Genomic DNA, 18,267 nt, shown 5'->3' with positions numbered 1-18,267 from the left:
CGTTTGGTCCTAAGGGTTTAAACATTTTAGAAGTAGCCCTGGCAATCTGGGCCTGCATCGCCGAGATTGTGGCTGCATCTTGAAGTCTGAAAATATGTCTACTTTGTAGAAGGCCCGTCGTTGGATGAAAAGAGAAATTGTGGAGGCCAATGATCAGAGGAAAAGTGTGTAGGCAAGCCTTCATAGCTGCTATCTCTAAAAGAGCTACAATTCTTCACTTTATTGCACTAACTATTGCAGTGTGCATTTTCATCATGCCTCATCCATGTGTACGATTGATTGATAAGCCCCATGGGAAGTTGAATTTCGTTTCTTTTGTTCCTGCTCATTCGATATATAGTGTGAAAATAAAATGTATTGTTGAAACTAGTGCTGTGACTGTTTCTCTAGACTACATCCTCGCTCAAATGCACTTAAGGGGAGACCCTGCTTCTGAAACATGTTTCTTGTTTTTGAGCGTATCATTATGAAACTTTCACAGCTTATGTATTTTTATGTGCTGATTTCAAACATGCAATAATTGTTCTAATACAATATGTAGTTCTGAAACTATTAAATAGTTTTTGTATTGTTAGGAGCAGGCTTTATTCCTAAACTGTGAGAGTTATCAAGCAAATCAGCCTATCACAATAACCTGGAATCAATGCTGTATGCAATAAGACAAGAATGGATGTTCTAGGCCCATTTGAACAAAAGTTATGGTATTTTGAACATTCCCAGCTTGATCCCAGTTTGACCGAGCTCGACATTGCTGACTTGCCAAGTGTTCAACGTACTATAACTTTTGTTCAATTGGGCCTAGACATCCATTCTTGTTTTATTGCAAACAGCATTCATTCCAGCTTATTGTGATATGCTGATTTGCTTTATAACTCTTACAATTTATAAATAAATCTTGCTCCCAACAATATACATGAAATATTTGATATTTTGAAAACAGCATAGTTTACTAGAAAAATAATTGCATATTTGAAATCAGGGCATAAAAATACATAAGCTGCGAAAGTTTCATAAAAATGTACTCAAAAACAAAGAAATATGTCTCCGAAGCAGGGTCCCCCCTTAACACATTTTATCATGGATTTTATGGAGATAGCACTTGAGCCCTTTTCTTGGCTCATGTGGAAGCATCGTGTAAATGCACCTGTAAATAAATGGTAATGTCCATTTGCAGCATTGCATTTGGCTCCAGGTAAGGGTGGCTCTTGATACTTGAACCATTCTATGCAGTTTCTTTTTTTCCTTTTTCATTTTCAGTACTTCTAAGAAGGGCGTATATTCTAGTCCAACCTATAAACCAGTCTTAATGATAAATACACAAATACAAACAAAATACTACAAAAAAAATACCCACAGAACAACAAAAGCCTAGAAACACTTAGAGATAAAAAGTGTTTAGTTGTGAAACATCAAAGCTGTGTAAAAAAAATTACAAGGGAAACATTACACACATCGTACAAAATTGTGCAAGGTAACAAAACAGTTTGAGAAATCAGATAAAACGGCACAACAACATATTTTGCGACATACGTGAGCTTAACCCTTTGTTGGACAGCAGGACATATATGTCCCACTTTTTATTCCTTGTTTTTGGCACTGTAGCTCCTTGAGTAAGCTCGCGCTACCATATCGAGGCCCCTAAATCTGTCTATTGAGCATACTGCAACATAATTCACACAGTTTCATGACATTTCCACTAGGTGGAAACACGCAACAAGTCAAGAAGCACTTTTGTAGCGTTAGCTACACTGGCCTAGCCAAGCCAGTTTCGCATGCCTCCTCAAGAGCCGTGTTGCGCATGCGCGAGCATCAGCGATGTCACGCACCGGAGCCGGCACCTCCCGTGCACTCTGCCGCCGCCGCCGCGCACGACTCGCCACCGCCGGTCTGCGCATTCCAGAGGAGTGACGTCATAGCCGTGGCAGTCACTGGCACTGGCATGCGCGCAGCTATTCGCCTTTGCTGAGCAGTCGCCGTCTGATACTGCGCTGGAGCTGCTTGATAGTGCCTCTGACTGGCGTTTGCCAGTGTGGTTTAGCCATGGAGAAGAAGAATGCGAATGCTGCTCAACGGTGCAGAAGAGCAGAGAAGCTTATGTCATCGGATCCCGAAGTAGTTGCCTGGCAAAATAAATATACATGTGCCACATAATATGTATACCATGTGTGTGTGTCATTGAAGCAGCAGTAAGCATGATAAGGAAGCTAATCCTAGACAATCAGGAAAGCTAAGAATAATCAGCTGAACCTTTGCTAACGCTATGTATATCCTGGCATAGCCGAGCTAAGCCACTGCAACATTTCTTTCATTGTGTCCGCATTTCAGTTTTTGTGTGTTCTTGTGGCTAAATTTAGACCAAAACAAAGATGTTGGGTGAATAAATATTGTCTTTCCTGTACTACAGTAACCACTTAGCAAAAGCTGTCAGCTGTTTTTTGTGATGTTTAAGCACAAATAGATAAACCGTACATGTTTCACAAAAAACAGTGTGATTCATGCGCTCCACGTTAGGTTTTGCGTGCACAGCGATAGCGTGGAGACTGTTCGGTCCGTACTGATTGCATCATTTTACAGAGAAGCTGCTCAGCTTTTTGCTATGCCATGTGGTGACACCAGAAAACCATGAACATCATGAACTGGCACGCACTCTCTTTGTCCCCTTCTGCTTCGCTCCCAGAACATGTGCGCCGATTTTTCCCGTGTGGGATGCAATAACCCTGATTGGTGAGAGAACGAGTTCAGAGAGAGAGGGAGACAAAGAAAAAGGAATAGAACGAAAGAGAGAAATGGAGAGAAAGGAAGAGCAAAAAAATAGAAAGATAGAGAAAGAAGTAGACAGGGAGAGGAAAAGACAGAAAGGGGCATAAAACAAGAGATAGCAAAAGGAGAGAGTAAGCATAGCCACGTATAGTATAGCATAGAAAGGCATGCGACAGGAAAGTGAGGGTGAGGAGGAGGTGGAAGGGTAAAGCATAGTATGGCCTTCTATAGTAAAGTATAGCAAGGGGTGGGGAAGGGAAGTGAGGAGGGTCTTCACACCACTAGTGCGTAGCTTCCCCAATTTTTTTTCTCTGAAGAAGAGGCGTCTCACGGCTGAGGAAGCACTCGAGCTATTCTGGAGCTCGCCAGAGAACTCTAACAACAGTGATGACGTGATGACTGGTGTTCCGAATGAGCATCGGTTCTCCGGAAACACTCACAACCTGAACTTGACTGGCATGCGGTGGCGGTGCCGCTGGTGCTGAACCACCAAAAAAGAAGTCCGCACTAAGTACATGTGCATTGTATGTAACATTCAGCTACGTGCAAATTGCTTCACGCTGTTTCACAAGAAAGATGTAAACTGTCTTTAAGTGGGCCGTATGAGTCCCACTTGATGAAAGTGGCAGGACATATGGGCCCCACTTTTTTCTTCGCAATAAAACGCTCCTCAACTTTCTAATTGGCTTTCTTGGAAACAAGAAGTCATTAATACCTCACGAAAAATGTTTTAGCACGATAACATTTGTTCCCTCATTGTGTCAACCAAAGGGTTAAATTCAGTGTCACTTCGAACAGGTGAAATATGAACTCAAAACACCTACTAAACAGTTCACCGTTTGCTGTCACATTTGAAATAAATACCCTCAGATACTAAAGGACAAAAGATCAGGAATCAAGCAAAATGAACAAAGACTGTGACGCATTGTACAAAAGCTGGCAAAACCAAAACTATGGCAAAACCAATACATGTGCACAAAGGCCGCCCAGCTTTCGAGGGGCGGAGAGCACGACTGACATGATGTGTTTGCTGGCAACCCTCTTAAGGTTGTGGGACAACCTGTGAAGCTACGGTAGTACCACTTCAGGTCCATTTTAGAGGGCATTGACGATACTTCAAGAGTGGCCAACAGTGGAGGCCGAAACACCAGGGAAGACCCTACGGCTTGTGTAGTGTCCTTCTTCAAGGATAACGACATATGCCTCCTTCAGTCCGACAAAGAAGGCCGTTTCATCGTATTTCTGCAGGAGCCTATGACGAGAACACACTACAGACCATTGAAACGAACTTCATTCCAGTGGAAAAGAAGGCGACAAAGGCCAAAAAGGAGGCCACTGCGATGTGTGAGGACCTTGGTTTGACCAGAATAGCAAAAGGAATTAGAGACTGCAAGTGTGGTTTTTCATTGGTGTTCCTTACAGCAGAATCCCACAAACTGGCAATTCCATTCCGTACTATTGTTAGCAACGTTGCTTGTTGGGCGAGTTGGAACGAGTCAGTCATAACGTAGTTCAGCGCAAAAAACAGGCAACAGACGAGTAAGAGGACAAGGACACAGCGCATTCTTCCAACTAAAGTTTATTGGATTGGAACGCATGTATATATACTCACAGGAAAAGCAAGAAAAGATAAAAGAAAAAAGAAAAAAACAGGAAGTAAAAACCAAAAGGTGAAAAGAAGAAAAGTGCCGATAAGAGCTTTTGTTTTTGGCGAGTCATGGGAAGGGGGGCGGTGTTGGCACACGTGTGTGACTTATCGGCACTTTTCTTCTTTTCACCTTTCGGTTTTTACTTCCTGTCTTTTTCTTTTTTCTTTTATCTTTTCTTGCTTTTCCTGTGTGTATATATACATGCGTCCCAATCCAATAAACTTTAGTTGGAAGAATGCGCTGTGTCCTTGCCCTCTTACTCGTCTGTTGCCTGTTTTTTGCGCTGAACTACGTTATGATTGTTAGCAAACATGGTTCGTGGCAGCAGCTTGTTAGCCAGTTTCTGCACAAGCAGTTAGCTTCATTACTTATCGACGACCCGTTTAAAACAAAAAGTTCTAAAGATGTTATTGCCTTCATGCAGAGTGAGGATTCAGTTGGTCAGTGTTTTTCAATAGACATAGAAGATTTGTTTTACTCAGTGCCCCAACAAGAAGTGTGTTCAAGGTTGTATTGATGACAATGGTGCGTTACAATTTCAGAATTCAGCAGGCACGTCTGTGCACAATTTTATGAGTTTATTAAAATTTTACTTGAAATCTACGTTAGTCTCTTTTAAAGGAACGCTTCATGTACAATGCCAAGGTGTCCGCATCAGTTCTCGTGTGGCACCTGTGTTTTGGAACATTATTTTGGCAGTGTTTGATAACAGGATCCTTAGCGTACTTGACAACAAGGTTTTCATGAAAGCTTTTAGATATGTCGACGATTTTATAATCATTTTAAAGAATAACATCAATTTTACCTTGGACCACTGCATTGACCACATTTTAACTGCTTTTCACCAACATGGGCAAGGTTTGACCTTTACCCATGAACTTCCATCGGATCCAGTTTTTAGATTTAAGATTACGTCATACTACAGATCATGTCTGTTGGCAGTACAATCCACATGAGCAAAAAGATTTATTGCGTTATGATTCGGCGCACTCCAACCTAGTAAAAATCACAGCATATCCACGGGGTGAATGATGATGAGTGGGGCGAAGCTCCGGAGGGAATCATCAGTAAACCATGAAACTCTTCCGTGAAATTCACCCAGTACATCATATAAAGAGTGTGAAACACTGTGTATATATTAAACATCAAACTTTTCAGAAGAGTTGAGATCTGGGCCAGTTGGTTCATGATACTTGACGAAAGCCAGCAAAAGAACGGGACACGAGAAAAGGCAGACACGCACACCGCTGGAAAGCGGTGTGTGGTCTGCCTTTTCTCGTGTCCCGTTCTTTTGCTGGCTTTCATCAAGTATCAAACTTTTACTGTACTGTTGGTTTACGTGGTCCCTTCATTATCACCGCTTTGTGATCGGTGAAATGCAGGGAAAGTGTCCGCTCCTGAGCGAAAGAGAAAGCGCGCCAAGAGCGACTGCGTTTTCCGCTTGCCCTGTGAGAATTAACGGCAAGGCTAGAGGGAAGACACAACGCGCGTAGCGCTCCTCTTCGCATTCCACGACGCAAAGTCTGTAGCATGCCCAACAAAAGCCAACAGAACGTGATCGTGCAAGTGCTCCGGCTTCGCGAACAATGCAAGGCGTTTACTGCACATAAAGCGTCCCAAAACCAAAGATCTTGCTCAAGGTGTGCTTTGCGTTTTTCGTAGAAATATTTTCTTTATCATGTACATTAAGACGAAAAGTTGAAAGCTCACTAGAGTATATCGCTCGCAAAGTATGTCTTTTAGTGTGATTAAATCAAGGAACGCTACGATGTCTTGTAACTTGTGATGTCTAGTGAATTGCTCATCTAGTGAGCAATTCATTAAACTAGAGCTGCTACGTACTACTACTACAGAGGAGGGAACGACCCACACCCTAAGGAGCTTCGGCCCTAAAATGAGGTATTGCGAAACTATGTCTGGAGTTGGCTCTGCTGAAGTCGTGCATGCACACGATGCAAGCCAGCTTTGAAGTACAATTAGAGAGGCTACGGGCATGGTCCTTGGTGCAGTCTCCCATAAAATTTTGAAGATGAGGGCACGAAGCCGAAAAGCACCAGCAACGCACGATTGAGGTGGGGGACCTGAAAGTGGTACCATACAATTCACAGGTTTGTCCACAACCTAATAAGGTCCGCCAGCAAACACTGTGTGTCAGTCGTGCTCTCTGTCCCTCGAAAGACGGCGGCCTGTGTGCATGTGTATGCCAAGAAAAAGAAAAGCAGGATGGCAAAAGAAAAATGCCAGGCCATACGTAAGTGTGCCATTGGCGTCGTGTATGCTATACCGCCATCGTGTGGGAAGACCTACATAGGTCAAACTGGAGATGCATTAACAACCGTGCGTGGGAACATGAGTTGTCCTTGAAAAATAAAAGTAATGCGCATTTACTCGTCCATTGCGTAGCTTGCACATGTGCACCGCGGCTTTGCGAGATTAAGATTCTGGGCAGAAGTGCTGACACCTTGGGAAGAGAGTTGCGGGAGGCCTATCATATTAAGAACAAGGGCACGGGGTGTATTAATGATACTTCTACCTATTTGTTCCATAGCGAGCATAGCGCTTTTTTGATTCGATGCTTGATTAGCGACGCAGCGACGGCACGCATGCGCTTAAGGGGTCTACTTTCCGTGGTTTTTTTTCCGAAATAAAGTCAGTTGATGTTTCGCGCTCGCCCTGTGCACTGTGTTCTTCTGCTCTTACCACGATTTCTTCCCTTTCCACTTTTGCGCTAAAAAATGTCGTATGTGAAACAACACCAACTCGCCCAACAGGAAGTTTTATAGAAGGTGGATTCAGGCTACTCCCATCAGGACTAAAGCCTCGTGTCCACTGCCGCTTTTTTCTCCCCTTCCTTCCTCATGTGCGCTGGTGACTTCGGTGCTTAAAGCAGCTGCTGACACTGGTGCCGAGCCTTGCTAGTTCACTCAAAGTATGCTCTGAGTAATGTGGCTTAAAATGCATGCGTTTGGGTCGGGACTACAGGACACTTCAATTAAAGCGAGAGTTACAAAGTGTTGCTGATGTTGTATGCTAGCAGCAGCCAGCAAACAACTTGATGGGTATGTGAGCGAAGTCTTACTTTTACCTCAGTCACAGTGATTATGCCAAGTTTGGCGTATTTGTTTAAAAGTGCAGCTGGTTAGAATGCTATCCGTTGCATAACCGATGAGGCCAAGGACCCTGATGCTGTGAACAGTTTCGCTTTGCCTCGATACATTGAGGTATGTCGAATGTCTCGAGCACCCATGTCAGCCTACACACTCGAACCATTTATTTTTTAAAGGGGCCATGACATGATCGCCCAAAGATTTGTGGTTTTTAGCGAAAACTAGAAGTAGAAGGTCTATTATGCCTATACGGATTTCAAAAGTGGGCCGTAAAAGACTATTTCAGTGCAAAACAAGACCTAGAAGTTGCCGTCTGTAAAGCCCGCCCACCGCCGGCGACTGCCATTTTGCTATGGCACTTGTGACATCACGTGCAGCACGGAACGGAGCCGGCGTCTTCTACCAAAGTTTCAGCCGCTGCAAATCGTTCAATGTCATTGCCAAGCTGAAGAAAGCTGAATTATCTCGATATCATGTGCACCTGACAACGGAACCATATCGTTCGCCGCAATGAAGAGGCTTGCACAGCTAGCTGCTTGTTATGTCACGGCTCTCGAGTGCACCAGTGTTGCCTGACTCTAGTGCCACTCGCGTGTTTATAAAAATATTTGATTATAAATTAAGTGCTCGACCAAATGCACTAAAATTTCGCCAGCTTATTTGTGAATGCACACGGATTAATCCACATAACATAGATTATGATGGAAAATTGGGTGTCATGGCCCCTTTAAAATTCAGGTTACATTTAGGTTAAGGGCGATTCCAAAAATATTGATGCAAATTCATGTTCACTCCTGGCCAAAATTTCCACTTGGGTTTGGTTTGACAAACATAGGACAACACGACCACAAAATGAATACGAATTGCCTTATTTGGCACATTTTGTACAATAATTTAGTAAGTAGCATTTCCATTCTCCACACCTTTCCATGGCTAAATTTTTCAGCACGAATCAATACCAACTTGCTCTGTTCTCTCTTATTGGACAAAGCAATTATGGAAACTCGATGCACATGTGCCGAGCTCTAATGTGGCTACTCACAATGCTTCAATGATTGCTTTATCTACACAGCTACGAGGAATCCTCTAAATGATGCATTACGTGGGCAGACACTTGCACCTCTGCACCATGTGCTCCTGCTGCATGCAATGATTGTGTGGTATCAAAATGCCACTTTTCTGTCAATTGGCTACAATCCACCATGAGCTAAGATTACAGTGGTCTACTAGTGGGTGACTGCTCTGCTCAATGCTAAGCGTACTCTGCCTGTCAAGGAGCGAGGTCTCACCTGCGCATGACCAGGTAAAGAGTGGCGTTGCGCCCGCAGCCTCGTGGGTGCAAGCGTGGAGACAAGGCACTTGGCCAGAGTACAGTAGCACCAGGCAGCACGGACACCGAGTCCACAAATGCCACTGGCATCTCCACTATGTGTGCATGGGGGGGCAGGCGGCAGCGCCACCTGTTGCGCAAAAGAGGCACAGAACATGCTTGCATCTCACGTTCCCATTAAAGTGCAAAATGTTCGAAGGGTTCCTTCACTATCTAAGCTCCTTCGACATAGGCAACTTCATCGTGCGCACCCGCAAAAGTGCCCCCTCATTACCTCTCCAAAAAAGTACTTTACATTTCCATGCTTCCTCTGCCTTGCGTCTAGCATGGTGGGGTTACAGTCTAGTCCTATCATCCTTGCTTGTTTTACAATGTGGATAAAGCAACTGCTGCCCTCGTGCTTCTCACAAGCTTTTGTCATCTGAATAAGTACGTTTTCTTCTTCTATTATGCGTCGCATACTTTTTGTGCAACATTATATCAAGTCCTGCAAGTAATGATAGCACCGGGAAACTTATGTCTCCCTATAACAGACATTAAACGGGATGAGAGGCTTGAATGCAGATGTAATTACGAGAGCGAAACTTTCTTCTTGCTGCTTTACCTGAATGATAAGAGGAGAATGATGTAGGCGGAGAGTTTTCGTTTTCCCGGAGGGGGCGGGGCCCTGACGTGTTCTTTTCACATCGCTCCCTCACCCTCTCCCTATATATATATATGCATGTATGTATGTATGTATGTATATATATATATATATATATATATATATATTATATATATATATATATATTATATATATATATTGTGAAGATCTCTAGCGGGGAGACTGAAGATTTATTTTTCAGTTTGCACAATGACGTCAATCTACCTCTTAACGCTTGGCTCAAAGCAAAAAATGTCACATAGGCTGCTACTCGGTGACTGCTTCGCATAAAGTTGATTCTCACAACATGTGAGATTGGCCGAATTTTTTATTGTCATGCTTTGCTTACTTCGTTAAAACATGCTCCAGACAGGAGAGTGGGCTAATGCTGGCACAGGAAGTTTTAATTATGCCAGTGAATTCAATTTAAGATGGCGAAAAATAGTTCTAAGATCGCAGAAAATACCATTTGCTACCACTACACTTTGGACGAAGCCGCGGTTACGAATTTTTCTGCCAAAGGTTGTTTTCTGGACGATTAATTGAGTTGCTCCTTGGTGACCGAACTGGTAGCAAAGAAAACCCAGTACTAATAAATAAAAAACGTGTACCATCTTTTCTTGGCACTTTTATAGAAGGCATGTCGAAAGGTACCCACTTGATACAACCAAGAAATTACACTTTTTTATTGAGAAGCAAGTCTGTGCGAAAGCATTCACTAACTGACTGTGTCAGAGATGCTGTGTATTCTCAGAAGCATTCTTGTTTTTTGAAAAGCAGTCGCTACGAGGTTCAATATTTCTTTTAACTTGCCATAGCTAACACAACATATTCTGCACCTACAAATCCGCTTGAGGGCCATTTTCCACTGAACGTCTGGCCCTGATGCAAATTTTAAAAGCGTAAAAGAAAAAAGAAGCGGTCATTAACAGCCCCCTGTGAAATAGCTGCCGGACAGAATGGCCAACAGTCTGTTGTCAATCGACGGGGACCCAAGCCAACCTCTTAAAAATACCCTGCGCCAGCGCCAAGGGGGCGGGGGGCTCTGCCTTCCATGAAGCCGGCCGGGGGGGGGGGGGGCAAGCCCTCCAGCCCCCCTGTAGTCTCCGCCTACAGAATGATGCTTGGCAAGAAACTATACTGTAATGTAAATTCAATTCTCTTCCATAAAAGTCTGCTTGTTCAGAACCTGGCTGGCAGAAAAGTGGCTCCTCTCTTTCAAGAAAGAAAGAAAATGAATACATCAAGGCCTTCGTTCTTTTGTTAGACACAATGTAATGAAAACAAACAGCAAAGCCAAGGGAAGCATAAGGAACATTACTTGCAGTTTTTAACTGTAGTACAGTAATCATGACATAGACATAAATAGAAGGAAATTAAAGAAAGTAGAAATAATTTGTCGCCAGCAGATAATAAAGCTACAGCCTTCAGATAATGCATCCAATGCTCTACCAATTGAGCTACAGCAGTGGTCGTTCCCCTGTGGGTATTTCTGTGCACGTAATCCTGGGAGTGTTAGCCAGCATCATTCAATGTGGCGAGTGGGGAACACTCTGCTTTTTTGCCAGCTAGCATTAGGTAGCACGTGATCTTTTCACTCACATTGCCCTAACAAGCTGAAACCTGGGTGTCATGCAACCCAGTTGAGAATTCCACATCTAAGGTAACAACTATACAGGGAAGCATCTACAGGAATGTAATTGCCCCGTAGTATTATAATCACCACAATTTATGTCCACTGTACAGAGGTGCCACTCACAAAGCGAGATTCGGAGCAAATTTTGCAGCAGCAAAATGTTAATTTTGGAGCTGTTAAATATGCATTTTGGAGGCAACTACATGCTGGACACTTCTAAAACATCTTGAACACTTCAAAGAGAGAAGCATCATTTCAAATAATACTGGCTTGCTTTAAAACAATACTAATGCGACTCTAAATAGAAAAGGCGAAAGGTGAATTTCCGTCTTTTTAGTTTAAATGAGAGCGACCAACCTTGTTCACACAACCTGCACTTTTTGCTTATTGAAACTGAGGAAGCAGCTGCAACACTGACTTCTACATCTCCTGAAGTTTTGCATTCACGGCTGCTAATTAGCCATATTTTCATAAAGGCTAGAATTATAGCCTCGGCCAGTAACACCTGCCCAAACTCAATGTCAATGATGTTGTTCAGAGCCAGGACGGCCTTGATGAGTCCCTGGGCACACTCAAGCATTACTTTGGATGATACCAGGCATTTTTCAATGGTCTGTTTTGCCCTGCACAGTTCATCCTCTTCTCGGCCACTGGCTGGTTGTCGATTGACCTTGTCCTCTTCTGCCTCTCTTGCTCCTAAGACTCCTGCTGAAGATGCTTGGAGTAGACATGGAGTACCGTATATTGCCGATTATAAGTCATTTTTTTTCATAAAACGACCTTCCAAAGTTCGGGGGTCGACCTATAATCGAAGTCGACCTATACACGGAATCGTAAAGTCGACTTATCTGTGGGGTCCGACGAAAGGTCGTCGTCCTCGGATTTCCTGCTATTCGACGCATCGATAACATCAGCCACAGAGGCAGCGGAGTTGCGGCAACAGCTATCTCCCAACGCGCGTGCGCCGCTTCCGGAGCCGGACATTTTTGCGATCTCCCACGACGATCGCGAAACTACGGAGCCCGTCTAAAAATCGCCGCGTGGCATTAATGCGAACTGCTTGGGAAACACGGTCTCGAAAGCAGTATTTCAAACCTTTGATAGAGGGCGAATGATGCTCTATGAATAAAGAGAAATTTACCTTGCGATGCGCCCTGCAGTTTTGTTTTCACACAATAGAAACGATTCGTTGACAAACCATTGGTGTTCCACAGAAAAGCTGGCAGCGTCCGTGTGGGCTGGAAACACTTCACGGGGAACTAAACCACATGACCAGTCACATGCGCCCACAAGCGTCTTCGCGTCTTTTTGCACTCACGCTTGTTCGCCATTTCTGCATTTCGCTTCGTTTGTGAGCAGTGGTGCGCGTGATTTGCGACGCTGCCAAACGGATGCCAAGATGCCACCGCTACGCTGGCAACGGTACAGCGCTGCTTTCAAGAGGTAAGCGATCCTCTACGCAAGTCGGAAAGCAACGTTGAAGCAGGGCACAAGTTTGTTAGACACAATGTAATTCAAATGTGCGCGAGGGAATGAAGAAAACAAAGGACCAAGATTTTCGCGGCGCTGCTTACACGCCGTTCCTTTCGCGGACCGAAGTCTGGACGATACCCTGCCGTTGAGGAGGCGGTTCGAGATTGGGTTCACGACCACCGGCACCCGTTCCAACGGCAAGCAGCAGCAGTGGCTCACACGATGGCAATGACTGTGACTACGTCCTTCTCTCAAGCGACGACGAGTCGTAAGCAATGTTTCACGGGCAAATAAATGTTTCTTTGCATCACTCCCTCTTCTAAAAACTTACTAATGAGCTATGGCCGCAGCATGAGGCTGCGTTCGAAGTCAACTTTTTTTTCCCCTAGAAGGGGTTGCAAGTTGGGGGATTGACTTATAATCAGCAATATATGGTAGACAGGCACCTACAAGGAACACGCAATAGTGTCTTCAGAAAAACTTAGCTTTCTTTCATTGCATCAGTGCGGTCCCGACAACCAACAATAAACAGAAAAAAAAAAAACAGAGAACAGAGAAAAACAGAGAAATAGCCAGTGCCTTTCAGTGCATATTTTTACTCAGCCACTAGGTGGCACCAGAAGTTTTATATTAAAGCTATGGCACAGCAGCTGTGCGGAACTGAACTGCCAGCACTGTACTACTGGCTGGCAGCTACAGGCCATGCGATTCGAGAGCCTCCAAAGTAGCAAACTCAAATTTGAGTAATGGGGAGTTCAATTTATTAAGCTACTCCGTCAAACACACCATGCACGTTTGCAGACCACTACTGTTACACACATTTTTCACAGTCAACAATTTTCACAGGCCTCCAAGATTGGGAGGCACACGCTGCCTTGGAGGCAATGTTTTGGTGCAAAATCATGTATTTTTATCAGGATGGCACAGAAAATGTCCTTTACACAATTTGGCGCATTTTGCACAAGAGTGGAATAGACGATATGCGAAATGCGCGGCGCCATCTAGTGCACAAGTTTAGAGTTAGGTCCGCCATCTTGGTAGCGTCCACGAAGCGGAGACTTGCTCCGCTTCGTGGACGCTACCAAGATTGCGCCAGCCGGAGATTCTTGCTCCGGCTGGCGCTATCGCACCGCGTGTGCTTATCACCTGCCAGTCGTGCCTGGCACTCGGAACCCGATAGGATATCGCCAGCCGGGCTTTAACGAGGACTTTAATGCGCAGCTTTGCTCATGTACAGGCCAAACCTGGTGCCACGATAAAGATGGTTCTGATAAACACATTCACGCCAGACGAGTATTTACGACCGTGGTCGATGATCCCTCTTTCATGGGCCAACTAATTGGATCGAGTTTGTTGGCCTCTAGTGCACCTGACGACCGACTATAATGGTGGCCTGTCGCGCTTTGCTTAAGCCATATCGTGCAGAATCTAAAGCAAGTTAATCGAAAGCAAATTAACCGCTACCTAAAGTGCTCGCGTGACGGATGTGCATATCGTCCTACTTTTATTTCAGGCGAAGCATCTGCGAATGTTACTGCCAGGTCAAAATATTCTAGTATTGTAGTACATACAGGTTTTGGTGGATGACTTCCCAACGCAAGTTTTAACTACCTGTATTTCTTGCAACCTGCAGGTTTCGTATCACCGCTTCCTAACAGACAACACAGTATACGAGAGGTGGATCATCGCCATCAAGCGTGATGAAGGGAAATACTTCAAGGTGACGAAATCCACAAAAGTCTGTTCAAAGCATTTCTTGCCATCGGACTTTATTCCGGGTGTATCTTGTGGCAACAACTTACTGAGACGCCTGCCCCAGTGTATTCAACTTTGGCAAAATGCGACAGCAGCGCAAGCCACCTAACACAGAGTCTGCAAGCACATCCGATTTCAGATCAAGATGCCGCTCAATATTCGACTGTAGAAGACAGTGGAGCTGGTCCTTTGGCTGCAGCAGATGTGATTCAGCTGAAATGGAGGGAGACCACACTAGCTGTTCACCTACTGCTGGCGCATTGGGAGGTTCTGGCAAGCCTGCCATTGAGGTGCAACATCTCAGGGATGTGGTTGCCACACAAAGGAATGAAATTGACCGACTTAAATACGAATGTGAAGTATGCACCAGCAAAAAGCTCTAGACGTGGGACAGTACAACTGGTGCCCGCACCAGGAGCTACAGTTGCCATCCAAACCTTGAAGTTGCCTGCCCGACTGCTGGTAGGTCAGTGGAGAGTCCGCTGGAGCAAGACCCGCCTTAGTCTTGATCAGAGGAGCCTGCACATCCTGCAGGACAGCGGCGAATGGAAGGTCGCCCAATGCTTCCAGCTCCGCACCAAGTGACCGGATTGCAGCGACTTGACTGCCTTCATCCTGGTAGTCAGAGCTTGCATCTGAAAGGCGGGCAGTCAATGGCAACTGGACGCCACCTTCTCGTGGTGCTCGCCAGTCCACGTCTTGAACGCTTGCAGGTTTGATTCATTTTTGTCTTAAACGCCTCCACTGCTGAGGTAGCTCTGTGCAAGCAAGCGCTGGTGGTGGCTTAGCAAATCCTTGCTGTTTCAATAGTGCCAGCAGGCGTACTGCTGCTAGTACATGACTGCAGGCCCCACTCTTTCCTGCTGGGCACTCGTAAGCTGTGGTACGAGGCACACCGGTAGCAGCGTTGAATGAAAGCTGCACATTGTAGGGGCGGCCAGTTTTCTTTTGGCTTTGAAAACATGTAGAGTGCATATGGACAATTCTGAAAAGAAAAGCCAAACCAGTTGTGACATCCATGAACTCAGTGCAGGTTGTTAAAGCAATACTTATGTCTGTATCAGTGGTGTTATCCCTCAACAATGAGACTAAATAAAAATTTAATCGTGGTTTTTCGCGTGGCGATATCATCATATGATTAGGAGGCACGCCATAGTGGAGTGCTCCGGATTTATTTAGGCCAAATGGACTTCTCTCATGTGCACGGCAGCGCAAGTAAACGGGCGCTTTTTCCGTAGCACCTCCATCGAAATGCGGCCGCCGCGGCCGGGATTCGATACCGCGATCTTGATCTCAGCAAGAGCCATAGCCGACAGAGCCACCACAATGGGAGACAAAAACTGATCACAGAGCCTTTCGATAGTATCAATGCATTTGTTTCTCACTTGTTTAAGGGGCGATTCGGAGTCTGCCCCAATGAGTATAAAAACCGGGCATTTATATGACGTAGATACCGTGGCTTGTTTCCACCAACAAATAAGAAAAGAAACCTATGCTCTCACTGCATTCGATTGGGACAGAACTTCCATATCAACATGAGCGAGATACGGCTTCGGGTGAGCGCGTAATCGCCGAGAGCCGGCACAGGGCAGGCACAGTGGCATCAAACGCCGTTTGCCGAGCATGTCACTAGTACTACACCAAAAAGCTTACTTACCCGAAATCACAAGTGTTCATGCGAAGCGATGATGGCGCACAGTATGCCTCGATGGCAAAGTTGTATGCCTTCTTGCGCTGACGGGCAGAGGGTCCTCTCTGATCGCAAAACGACTCCAACGTGTGCTCCGATATGTGCGGTACGACCGTCAAATCTGTCGTCCAGCCCGGGCTGCTAAGACTCGGAAAGCACGGCTGCTGGAGCGGAGCGAGAGGGTTTGCCATTATATATATGCACCTGTTACGCGCTGTCGAAAATGTTCAATGCAATGCAGATATATCTCAGCGCGACGAAGCTGGAAGCGGAGGCTGGAGCTGGGCGAACACCTACGAACACGCCGAACACTTGACACTACCAAGATGGCGACTGGACTAGTGGTGCCCAGTGTTGACAGACGACCAAGTAGTTTTGCATATCGTCTATTACTGATTGTAGGACTAATATCTGTAATTAGTTGGGAGGAGTTGATTTTCTGTGCAAATGTGCATGATGCAGTCTTCACTTCTTTACAAGGTTTACTAATAAAGATTATGGAGTGAACAAGCGAAACGTATGTGAAGTAAACAGCTACTACAACTTTTAGCAGTGACTGAAACAGCATACTTGCACAGCATATGCACAATGAATAATGGATGTGGCTTTGCGAGACACTCACAAGCCCGCAGGCAGAAGCTGGTTGACCAGCACAGGCAGGCACTCCTTCTGCAGAGAGTCCCAGATGGCGGCTGCATTGGATGCTGCATAGTAGTTGAACAGCACCTTGACAGCCAGGTCAAAACGGGGTCCGTCGTTTTCCTCCTTCATGGCGGCAGCAGGCGAGAACTCTGCACCAAACACACACACACCGTGTGAAAGGCCCATGGAGGAGATCCTAGAGGGGCTGTGGCAGTGACCACATACTTTGACAGACCGAGTGTGGATCGCACGCACCTTGTCTTGAGAGGGGTTAGGAGACAGCTCATAGCTTGTACGTGCTGTGCTCTCATGGCTCAGTTTGCATTTAAGTGAGAGGACAGCACAAAACGTTGCTTTCTTGCTGCAGCAGCCGCAATTCCTTACGTCAGCATTTTTTGAGTTACGCCAGGCCCGATGCTAGCCTTACTTCGTATAACATTCCAAGTTTGTTGCTATCGCATTCCCCTACTTCACCCTTGCGTCAAAGCTGTGACTTCCTTGTGAAGCTGAACCATATTTTAGACAGGTGATACAATTGGTAACAAGATAAACCAATGCCCTGAAAAGGTTTCCTCTGGTAACAGAAGCTGTTCACAAGGCCACACTACAGTGTAGTCATTTCAAAACAGTGCAATCGATTGCATGAGGTGGAACACGGCATGGCCACCACGAACAATTTGCTTTTGTATGTAGCCCTTGGTGCTGCCTTTACCCATGAGAGTGAAGAAATGCAGGCACAATCGAGCAGGATACTCCTGCTCTGCCACTAGATGTCAGAGAACACGGGGCAAGAAGACACAGTGGTGGTCACTCATTTGTTGATGTCCACACCACCATGCGAAAATGTGCCGGTCGGATGACGGTCCTTACAGGATGCAGGTCCTTACAGGGTTCTACATCAGACGTCTTCAATTAACTACATTATTGAGCCTATTCAGTCCATCTATGGACACCACAGTGCCTGGCCATGAAAACTGCTCACATAGACCACTGAATCCTCACTGCTATCCACCAGTACTGCCTGTTGTAGAGCTCACCAGGATGGCACCTTTTTACTGGGGAGTGGTTGCACTGACAAATACGGATGCCAGCAAAAGGTGTGAAAGCAGACGGTCGATGTTGGTGCTTGCACTCTTCCCACTTGGCCGCTAAGCAGCTTTTTATTGCGATAGCAATTATATGGACATTCTCGGCTGATTTTTGCCGTTGCCGTCACTGTCATGCTCCGGATATGTATATGTATGTGTATATAAATAAAAGCCACAAATAAAAATAATTCAGAAGCGCTCGACCGGGGTTTCAAACCTGCGACCCCTTGCTCCGCAGCTCACTGCCTTAGACAAGTACGCCATACTTGAAAGAGATAGCCCAAAAAAGACATGGACAAAAGAAAGAAACAAACGTACACACTTTTGTCCGTGTCTTTTTTGCGCTATCTCTTTCAAGTATGACGAACCAACAAGCCCGCATCGCCACCCAAGTACGCCATGCCTCATTTTTTCTCCAGAATACTAACGGCAGAATACAAATGCACGCGGTGTTGGGTGAAACGCACGGGACGCCACACATGGCAAAATTAAAA

At 45.3% G+C, this 18,267-nt stretch overlaps 1 protein-coding gene across 1 annotated transcript in view; it reads right to left on the bottom strand.

The window, feature by feature from the left end:
* The window catches only part of LOC119391927 (serine/threonine-protein kinase Pink1, mitochondrial), a 64,910-nt gene that overhangs the window by 18,651 nt on the left and 27,992 nt on the right, over nt 1-18,267 (bottom strand). The window contains exons 5-6 of the mRNA XM_049415447.1: nt 16,666-16,834; nt 8,806-8,976 (exon numbers count right to left, since the gene is read on the bottom strand). Coding sequence (XP_049271404.1) covers nt 8,806-8,976; nt 16,666-16,834 — 340 coding nt within the window. The remainder of the gene's footprint in view (nt 1-8,805; nt 8,977-16,665; nt 16,835-18,267) is intronic.

Source organism: Rhipicephalus sanguineus, chromosome 4 (assembly GCF_013339695.2).
Source record: "Rhipicephalus sanguineus isolate Rsan-2018 chromosome 4, BIME_Rsan_1.4, whole genome shotgun sequence".
NCBI classification, from domain to species: Eukaryota; Metazoa; Arthropoda; class Arachnida; order Ixodida; family Ixodidae; genus Rhipicephalus; species Rhipicephalus sanguineus.
Note: the sequence above shows the minus strand (reverse complement) of the source record. Positions and strands in the feature narration are given on the sequence as shown.